The 10,486-nt window shown below is 50.7% G+C and overlaps 1 protein-coding gene across 2 annotated transcripts in view; it reads left to right on the top strand.

Annotated features, from left to right (window-relative positions):
- The first annotated feature begins 385 nt into the window (after window positions 1-385).
- Clstn3 (calsyntenin 3) overlaps window positions 386-10,486 on the top strand; it is a 34,029-nt gene continuing 23,928 nt past the window's right edge. The window contains exons 1-8 of one of the 2 annotated variants that reach the window (NM_153508.4): window positions 386-749; window positions 2,938-3,060; window positions 3,443-3,638; window positions 5,196-5,404; window positions 5,863-6,012; window positions 6,441-6,626; window positions 7,033-7,314; window positions 8,181-8,293. In NM_153508.4, the coding sequence (NP_705728.1) occupies window positions 686-749; window positions 2,938-3,060; window positions 3,443-3,638; window positions 5,196-5,404; window positions 5,863-6,012; window positions 6,441-6,626; window positions 7,033-7,314; window positions 8,181-8,293 (1,323 nt within the window). In that variant the 5' untranslated portion in view covers window positions 386-685. Of the gene's footprint in view, window positions 750-2,425; window positions 2,489-2,937; window positions 3,061-3,442; window positions 3,639-5,195; window positions 5,405-5,862; window positions 6,013-6,440; window positions 6,627-7,032; window positions 7,315-8,180; window positions 8,294-10,486 lie in introns of those variants that run through there. The other variant, NM_001346656.1, reaches the window with a different exon arrangement.

Raw genomic sequence — 10,486 nt, 5'->3', positions numbered from 1 at the left:
GTTTCCAGAAAGCACGCAGCAGGGACTAGCTAATGGAATGGGCTGTGGAAAGAGGTTAATGCAGAATTGGGGGTGGGTGACGTGGATACTGCCTCTCTTGGCCACCCCCAAGGCTCTTGACGTCTCTGTCTCACCCTACCTCCTGCCTTTCGGCTAGGTCTTCTGATATCCTTCGTATCTTCTACCCACTCCATGGCTTTCCTGCTTCCTCTCTAGCCCCCGCAGTTCCTCTGCTCCCCCAAACTGCAGCCAGGGGAAAAAGCCCTAACACATTCTCCCGCCCCTGCTCCCCAGTCGCATTGGTTCCCTACCCCCCCTTGCAGCACCTGGTGCCCTCAGTCTTCTAATTGGCCAGCGGCCCCATCAATCCTTGCCTGGCTGTGCTGACGTCATCCTGCAGTAGCGGGGATGGGGTGGGAGTGAGAGAGAGATAGAGAGAGCAAGCGAGAGTGAGGACGCTGGGCTGGAGACTGAAGAGAGAAGCTACTGCAAGTCCCCCATCTCAGCCACCCAGCGGGTCTGAACACATCTGCTATATGGACTAGAGTGGTCGGCAGGCTCCTTTCCGATCTTGTCCCCCTGCCCTTCCCTCGTAGTCTCTGCATTTCTCCCCCAAGGTGGCATTAGCAGGCTTGAGGCTCCCAGGGGATAGGAACGCCTGGCCTGGCGTGCTTAGCACCGCACCATGACCCTCCTGCTGGTGTCCCTTTTGCTGGCCTCTCTGCTTCAAATCAGCTCTGGCAACAAAGGTGAGATAGACGGGGATGGGAGCCTCTGAACTGGGGCGTCAGGCTGAGCAATATGGGGGTAAGGAGGGAAGGGGATGTTCAGGCTCTCTGGTGTCCGAGACAGGTGTCCTTTCCTTTCTCACCACCCCCTTTCCATCCTTTTTTCAGACTGGCTCTCACTTCCAAGGGCCAGCTCCTCCTCGCTGGTCCATCTCTACATGTGCTTGCCTAACATCCTGCTTGTATATCTGTTCCCACCTGGGGTCTCTCTGCCCCCTCCCCCAACCCTTCCATGCTGGTAGATACCTCCTGTCTCAAAGGGACTTGCTCCCCGAGGGTGACATTCCCTCAGGTTCCGTTTCACTGGGTGTTCATGCATACTAAGGGTGTGTGGCAGATCCATCTGGCTGTCTTCATCCCTTCCTGGGGAGAAACTGTGTACCGCAGCTCAGTAATTCCGAGCACGTATGTATTTTCGTGTCTCTCTGCATCCATACCCTTCTGCCTGCATCCGCTGGGTTGTGGGTTACCACAGCTGCCCTCTCTGGCAGAGAGCAGATAAATTCAACTGGGTGAGACTGTCAGAGGGAAGGGGAGGTTGGGGCCAGGGGCCGAGGGTTCAGGTAGGTAGAGGGGACAGAGAAAGTCTGAAAAGGGAAGAAAAGGGTGTGTGTGGAGGGGTGCTCCAGGAAGGAGGTGAGAAGGGAATCTGAGGAGGGAAGGGGAGGTGAGGAGTGGGAATAAGAAGTGGATCAGAAAGGAGGAAGGTAGAGGCAGAAGGAGGAAAGGAGAGAAGTGGGGGAGGAGGAAATCAAGGAAGAGCCAGGAAGCAAAGAAGGGATGAAGAACGGATATAGGGCAGCAGGTAGACATAAGACAGGGGTAGGAAGGAGGGCTCATTTGGTAAGGGCATAAAGACAGGGTTGTAGGGTGCCTGGCTCGGCCCTTGGTACCCTCTGCTCTTCTGTCTGCTGTCTCCCATGTCTGGCTGGAGCTCCTACCTCAGGGTGGTCCTCCTGGCTCTCAGGCTTCTTCTCACTTCCTGCTCGGCCTCCCATACACCATCTCGAGGCCTTCATTAAGGGAGAGGGTTACGGTGGTCATCCCCACGAAATGGAGAGGCCTGCAGATACCAGGATGTTGGTTGGGCTGTGGTTATGGGAATGGACAGAAATCAAAATTTCTTGCTCATCATGAGACACTGGGGTGAGAGCCCTCTGGTGACTCAGTTTCTCTCTGATGATCTATCCTCCCCTCTCCATGTCTGCCTTTGGGAACATGGATGGGGGGCATAGTGGAGTTAGGTGGAGCAAGTGGTGGAGGTTGGTTCTAGGGATGTATGTTTTCCCTATGACATCTCGAGAGCTTGAAGGAAGTTGATCCTGGGGAAGAGACCCTCCTTGAGAGGAGTCTGGTAGGAGACAGTGTGATGTGGAATAGGCAAAATTAGGGTTCAGACAGGTCTGTGGGGGAGCACGGGGTGTGGAGATCCCGAGAGGACCTAGAATGTACCGGTTATGATTGTATTCTCTTGGGTGTGGGGATGGGAAGGGAGGGATTTGCTGTGTTTCTAGGCCAGCTCCATAATCCCTTAGGATGGGTCCAGGCACAGCGCTGATTTCTATCTTCTATCCCTTCCCCTCTGCCCCCTCCTGCTGTCCTATATAATTGCCTTCTTTCCTTTCTCCTTTTCTGGGAGAGCGGTCTGAAGTCTGGGCCCGATCTGGAGAAGTATAGGGTGAAGGGTTGAAATCCAGCAGGTGGGAGAAGGGGTAGAAAGGGGGTAAACGACTGAGATTTCAGGAAACTGGGCTCTACTCTTGCCCCAAGTCTTAACTCTCAGTTCATCCTTCCCGTCCTTTCTCAAGACCTTCCGAGGGCTCACCATTGTTTCCTGAGGTTCCCATCACCATTTGCTACGGCAAAAAAAGACCTTATAGGAGATTCTCTACCCCTAACCATGATTCTCAGGGAGAGACAGTAGTCCCTTCCCCACAGGAAGGTAGTTGCCATGAAACTGTCTCTCCAGTTATAGAAGGCTGTGACCTCCTACGAGAGTTGCTGGTTCCTTCTGTAGCTCATCCTTCTCCCTCCGGCAAGGTGGCAAGGCATGAAAAAGGGGTCGCTATTGGGTGCAGGGTTAACAAGGGCAGCATCCTGGGAGTGGATGGTCAGCTCACTTTCTCTCTTCTTCCTGGGGTGGGGCCAGCCAACAAGCACAAGCCATGGATCGAGGCAGAGTACCAGGGCATTGTCATGGAGAATGACAACACGGTCCTGTTGAACCCACCACTCTTTGCCTTGGATAAAGATGCTCCACTGCGCTATGCAGGTAACTGGCAGGATTGAGAAAGTGGGTGGGAAGGCAGAAGAGAAGGGAGGGGTGAGAGGTCATAGGAGCTGGAGCAATGGGAAGGTGGGCACAAGCCCAGGGAAAGCATCAGAGGAAGGGGGTGTGAGGAGGAGAATGGGCTGCGCTGAAGAACCTAAGGTGCAATGGAGCATGTCAGAGTTGAGCAGCCAGGGATTAAACACATTATTAGATTTTACAGACCTTAGACCTGCTTGTTGCTCAGGGAAATTGGATGTCATTGATATTTCATGTCATCAAGAGTAGGTCTGGAGTTTGGGGGGAGATGTATAACTGGGCACAACCCAGCCAAAGAGTCTGCGGGCTGGTCATGGGGTCCTCACATCTTTTCCTGCCTTGCCAGGTGAGATCTGCGGCTTCCGGCTCCATGGATCTGGGGTACCCTTCGAGGCTGTGATCCTGGACAAGGCAACGGGTGAAGGGCTGATCCGGGCTAAGGAGCCCGTGGACTGTGAGGCCCAGAAGGAACACACTTTTACCATTCAGGCTTATGACTGTGGCGAGGGACCCGATGGCACCAATACCAAGAAGTCTCACAAGTGAGGAAGGCTATCTATCTGTTATGGGACCCTTCTCCCTCCTTCAACAATGCTTTCCCAGAGACAGGGCTCTCCTTTGCTAGGTGATACTATGATGCTCAGTTGAGCAAGTTCAGTCATTGCAGGATAGACCAACCCAAATCTGGGGGTGGAACCTATGACCTCACCTACACCCAGGAAACACTACCAATGGGCTATATCTCCAGCCCTAAATTTACTATTGCAAAGTTACTGATAATCATGAGTAATAGCATCTATTTTCTTCTTTCTCACTTGTCAACTGACTACTGTTTGTTCTAACATAAAAATAGTGCTCTTAGTCCTTGACCATACTAACTGAATGTCACCCCACCCCTGCTATTCATAGAGTGTAGGGATCTCTAGTCAAGGTCACAGGCAGACAGACACAAGAGTTCCATGACATCTCACCCCACTTTGCCTTTTGCAACCTAGGGCAATGTACTTAGCCTTTCTGAACTTGCTTTTCCTTGTCTATGGGGTAGAGATGTTACTGGGTGTATTATAGGAGGTGGTTTGTATAAAAAGCCTGCACCTTTGCACCTGCTGCAGAGCACAGGGGCATTGTGATGGACAAGCAAATTCTACATGCAGCCAGACCCATTCCAAGTACCTCCTCTGGTCCACTTGCAACACACGGCTTGGAGGGGCCAGGGAGGGTAGGGGATGGTTTCTCCATAGAGGAAGACTGGGCCTCAGACACCAACATCTGTTACTAGCTAACTTCTCACTTGAGAATGGTGGAAAGCTCAGCAGTAAGGAATCCTGGATCACTGAGAGGCAGCGGAGATCAGAAGGTCTTTGTGACTTAGTTTCCCATTTAGAGAGAAGATCTTTGTCTCTGAGCCTCAGAGCCTGGCTCTTGGCTAGAGGCAAGGTATAGAATGACGTTCCTAGACCTGGCTCTGTTGGCCTGGGAAGGGTCCCGACTGACATGTACAGTTTAGGCTGGTGAACTACTCAGTTCAGACAAAGGAATTCTAGTCAAACACCGCTTCCTTGATGGCTGGTTTTAACTTTTTTTTTTTTTGTCTGTGTCTTTTTCATTTCTTCTGTAAGATCAGACTTTTGCTAAGTCAGGGACCTTTTGAATTTTATTTTGAAATATATTTTAGTTTGTTGCCTTTCCCCTCACCTTGGCATCCTAGTGAGGGCTCGCAGATACACTCAGAGCTATGTTGTGGAGCACGTGGATAGACAGAGAGGGCAGTTGAAAGGGATTGGAGGTACGCTGAACCTATCCGTCCTCCTCCTCCTCCTATGTTGCCTTCTGGACAAAAATCACCAACATGGCTTCTGATATTCTCCGGGGCTTGTTCCCTCTCCCCCATACCATTCTTCCTTTCCTTGAGCCCTCTCCCTTGTATGGTTTTCTATCTGTTATGTACAGCCCAGTATCCTGTGGAGTGGGGATGAGCAGTCTCAGGAGTAGACTGGCCCCCTCCTGCCCTCATTCCCAATCAGGATTCCTGATTGCAGTTTCCTCAGTGCTCGAAGCTGGCTAAGGCTTCCATATCGATTCTGCTCCTATGCGTGCAGGGCAACCGTGCATGTTCGGGTCAATGATGTGAATGAGTTTGCCCCGGTCTTTGTGGAGCGTCTGTACCGTGCTGCAGTGACGGAGGGGAAGCTGTATGATCGGATCTTACGTGTGGAAGCCATTGATGGCGACTGCTCCCCGCAGTACAGCCAGATCTGCTACTATGAGATCCTTACGCCCAACACCCCTTTCCTCATTGACAATGATGGTGAGTCTTCTCTTGGTCCCTAGCTGCTCAGGACCCTCTGCTCTCCCGATGACTGACTGATCCTCTCTATTCCTGCCCCTCCCCCCCAGACTCTTATTCCCCTCTTTGTCCCTATGTGAGACTCCCTTCCCCCAAGATACTTCCCTTCCACTTTAGGCTGCTTATCTGTATGTGCCAAGTATACTCATGCCTTCCTGAACTTCCTCTAGTGCAGTGGTTTTCAACCTGTGGGGGCTCGAATAACCCTTTCACAGGGGTCACATATCAGAATCCTGACCATCAGATATTTACAACAGTAGCAAATTACAGTTATGAAGTAGCAACAAAATCATCTTACGGTTTTGGTGGGGGGATCACCACAACACGAAGAACTGTATTAAAGGTTCGCAGGGTCAGGCAGGTTGAGACCCACTGCTCTAGTGCACCTGACCTGTCTGTCCTCCCATTTTCCACCCCAGGCAACATTGAGAACACAGAGAAGCTACAGTACAGTGGCGAGAAACTCTACAAGTTCACAGTGACAGCGTATGACTGTGGGAAGAAGCGAGCGGCAGATGATGCTGAGGTGGAGATTCAGGTGAAGCCCACCTGCAAACCCAGCTGGCAAGGTGAGGGAGGGGACCTGCAGGTAAAACATCTGTCACATTGGTTTTTTTAATTTTATTTTATTATTTACTTATTTATTTTGTTTATATGAGTACACTGTAGCTGTCTTCAGACGCACCAGAAGAGGGCATCAATTCCCATGGTTGTGAGCCACCATGTGGTTGCTGGGAATTGAACTCGGGACCTTTGGAAGAGCAGTCAGTGCTCTTAATCACTGAGCTACCTCTCCAGCCCTATTTTTATTTATTTTATTTTAATTTAATTTTTCTATTGTCATGTCTGATGAGCATGGAAGGTAGATCAGATGTCGGAAGCACATTTCCAGACAGGCTTCTACCCTGGCCATTTTTCTAGGAGCCACAGACAATCAGCACGAATGGTGGGAGGGACTGCCTGGCCATCTGCCTTTCTCTCTGTCTCACCTGTGCAGGCTGGAACAAAAGGATTGAATATGCCCCAGGAGCCGGGAGCTTGGCTTTGTTCCCTGGCATCCGTCTGGAGACCTGTGATGAGCCACTGTGGAACATTCAGGCCACCATAGAGCTGCAGACCAGCCATGTGGCCAAGGGCTGCGACCGAGACAACTATTCAGAGAGGGCTCTGCGGAAGCTCTGTGGTGCGTGTGTCTCAGTTTCCCCCTCATCGCCGCCCCCCGCCCCCGCCCATCCCTTCCCAACCATCCCTCACCTTCTCTGCCCCTCCCTTTTATGAAATTTGACTCCCCTGGCTATCACAGGTATTGCTGTCTCCCTGGATGTTGAGGTGTGTGGGTAGCTTTTGTGCTCTGAAGGGTAGGTAGATAAGGCTCTGGTAAAGAGGTATTCTTGTTGGAGCCACCCTAAATGTATCACAGAACAAGGAGTTGGTGGATGGGTTCAGGTAATGAGAGTCATTTGTAGAAGAGAGAGCACTCTCCCTCTCTTGTCTTAGAAAGCCTACAAGAGGAGATGAATTGTTTCCTTTCCATCTCCTCATCTGCTGCTTCTCAGCTCTGACACTTGTCCCCTTTGGGGCATCTGCAGGTGCTGCTACTGGGGAGGTGGACCTGTTGCCCATGCCCGGCCCCAATGCCAACTGGACAGCGGGGCTGTCGGTGCACTACAGCCAGGACAGCAGCCTCATCTACTGGTTCAATGGCACACAAGCTGTGCAAGTTCCCCTGGGTGGTCCAGCAGGGCTGGGCTCTGGGCCGCAGGATGGCTTCAGCGACCACTTTACCCTGTCCTTCTGGATGAAGCATAGTGTGACTCCCAGCAAGGGGAAGAAGGAGGAGGAGACCATTGTGTGTAACACAGTCCAGAATGGTGAGCCCTAACCTGAGGTGGGACACTGGTTCCTTGTGCTACATTTGCCACTTGCCGTTACCCAATAAGTACTGTTGGCAGGTCTTGTCCCCTCCCCTTTTTAAATTTTAATTTGTAAGTTTTTCTTCCTTCCTTCCTTCTTTCCTTCCTTCCTTCCTTCCTTCCTTCCTTCCTTCCTTCCTTCCTCCCTCCCTCCCTCCCTCCCTCCCTCCCTCCCTCCCTCCCTCTCTCTCTCTCTCTCTCTCTCTTTCTTTCTTTCTTTCTTTCTTTCTTTCTTTCTTTCTTTCTTTTTTCTTTCTTTCCTTTTCCAAGACAATCTTGCTGTGTTGCCCACGTTGGCCCAGATTGGCTCAGGTTGGCCCACATTGACCTTTAACTTGATCAGTCCTCCTGCATCAGTATTCTGAATGCTAAGATTACAGGAATGCCCCATTGTACTCACCCAACACCTTAACAAAAAAAGAGATGGAGTCTTGCCATGTTTTACAGGCTGACCCTGAACTTCAGGGCTCACGAAGTCCTAATACCTCACTTTGACTAGTTGCTGCGACTTTGGCAGACACCATCATGCCCAGTTCACGGGCTGGTTTCTTCACTCCTCTAATTCTGTGACTTGTTGAGATGATATTTTGAGAGGTTCCTGCTCTGGATGCAGCAGGACATTGTCTTTATTGGCAGTTGCCAAATTAGTCTTCCTGCATCTCTTCTTCCACACAAGCCCCACCATTGCACAGGGTGATGGCTTATCCATCCTTTCTCTCCCTTCACGATCCCTCTCAATGGCCTGAGAGAATGAGAGCAGGAGCCTTTGAACCCTTTCTTGCCTCAGGCCTGTGTTTGACTCCTATCCCCTCCCTGTCCCTTAGAGGACGGCTACTCTCACTACTCACTGACTGTCCATGGCTGCAGAATTGCCTTTCTCTACTGGCCGTTGCTTGAGAGTGCTCGTCCTGTCAAGTTCCTCTGGAAGCTGGAGCAGGTGAGACAAGGGGAGGGGGAGATGAATGGGGGGCCCGGGGGTGTTGAATGGGGGCGTGGCCTCTGAGATGGAGGGGGTAGTTGAATGGGGGCGTGGCCTCTGAGGTGGACGAGTGGGGGGAGGGGGCGGGGCCTCTGAGATGGATGGAACTTAGTTTTAGGGTTGTGGTTGTTGCTTTGATGGCCCTTTCTCTAACCTCAGTCCCTGATTAGTCTACCCCAGGTTGTCTTGTTGGCAGGGCTTGCTGCCTAGAGAAGCTTTCATGGATTCAAGGGTCATAAGGGCGTCCTCTACTAAGCCTGGCCACCATCTTGGCCCTTGTTTTAGTCCATCTTCTTATATGTAACCCGTATAACTGTGTGTGTCCTTGATTCTTAGTTTTAACCAGGGAAGCAGGTGATGCTGGGGCGAAGTTCACAGCTTAGGGGTCAGTATTGATTGGGAAGCCGTACTGGTCAGTTTTGGTTTTTTGTTTGTTTTTTGTTTTGAGACAAGGTTTCTCTACATAGCCCTGGCTGTCCTGGAACTCATAGAGATCTACCTGTCTCTGTCTCCCCCGTGCTGGGATTAAAGGTGTGCTCAACACCACCCCACTAGTATTTTTGAACTTTGTACTTTTTCACTTTGTAGTATTTTATTATTATTAATTTTTGAGACAGGGTCTCTTGGTAGCCCAGGCTGATCTTGAGTTTCTAAATAGCAGAGGATGCCCTTGAACTCCGGATCCTTCTGCCTCCACTTCTCAAGGACCTGGATCACAGGCGTGTGCCACCCTGCCTAGCTAAACTTTTAAGAAGGATTAAAAAATTCTATATCCCAAATGATGAAATTATATAATAGGGCTTTATAGACTTAAAACCACTCTATACATGTTAATTGTCATTATTTTGTCTACTTATGAAAGATATGTGAAAATGGACAAAGGAATTAAGATCCTCTCTTAAGCCCACACTTCCGAGTTGTAGTCTGTTTATTGAATTGGTCTTTTCTCTGCAGTCCAGGCTGGCCCTGCATTTGCGGTCCCCCTCCCCTGCCTCTGATTCCTGGGTGCTGGGACTGTAGGTTTGTGTCACCATGGCCAGCGCATCTTATCTGTTCATTCTTCAAGCTGACTACAAAGACCAGCGAGGGCCAACTTGAGTTTCCATCTTCTACCTTTTGTATAAATCCTGATAGTGATTGATAAGTGGAGGACGGTGAAGGAAGCAGGGGAGGGGAGGGCCTGGAGAACATAGTCTATATGAGTGAGGCCTGTTTACGAAAGCTTTGCTGTTGGTAGCACATTTAAAGAGAGAAGATTTGGCATTTGCTGTCTCTAGGCCCTTTCCCGTTGGGTTGGCTTCCTCCCCCTCCCCCGACTCCATCCCCTCTCCCTCCCTGTTTTTCCCTCTCTTCACCTCTTCCTTTCCTTTTCCCTGAGATACTGAGGATTTAGTTTAGGGCCTGGCTCTGCCACCGAGCTATGTCCCCAGCCCTCTTTTGTTGTTGTTGTTGTTGATTGGTTTTCTTTCTTCTTCTTTCATATATTACATTCTGACTGCAGTTGCCCTTCCCTCCCCTCCCCTAACTCCCTTCTTTTTCCCCCCAATCCACTCCCCATTCACACACCTCCCCTCAGAAAAGAGCAGGCCTTCTAAGGACATTAACCAAGCACAACAGAACAAACTACAGTACGACCGGGTACATATTCTCACATCCGGACTGGATGAGGCAACCCAGAAGGAGGAAATGGGTCCCCAAGGCGGGCATGACTTAGAGACAGCCCTGGCTCTCACTGTTAGGAACCCCACAAGAACATGGGGCTACACAACTATAACATATGTGCAGAGGACCTAGCTCAGACTATACAGGCTCCCCCATCTCTGTGAGCCAACTTGAGTTCCAGTCAGTTGATTCTGTGGGCCATGTTCTTGATCCCTCTGGCTCCTCCTCCTTCTTCCCCTTCCTCCACAGGACTCTCCAAGCCCCAAACCCTGCCTAATATCTGACCAGCCTACTTTTTACTTTGTATTTTGAGACAAGGTTTCACTAAGTTGCCCAGGATGGCCTTTAACTCACTCTGTAGCCAAGACTGTCCTTGAACCTGTGATCCTCTTGTCTCAGCCTCTTAAGAATTACATGCTGTAGCTGGGAGTGGTGGTGCACGCCTTTAATCCCAGCACTCGCGGGGGAGGCAGAGGCAGGCAGATTTCT

This window comes from Mus musculus, chromosome 6, assembly GCF_000001635.26.
Source record: "Mus musculus strain C57BL/6J chromosome 6, GRCm38.p6 C57BL/6J".
Lineage (NCBI taxonomy): Eukaryota > Metazoa > Chordata > Mammalia > Rodentia > Muridae > Mus > Mus musculus.
Note: the sequence above shows the minus strand (reverse complement) of the source record. Positions and strands in the feature narration are given on the sequence as shown.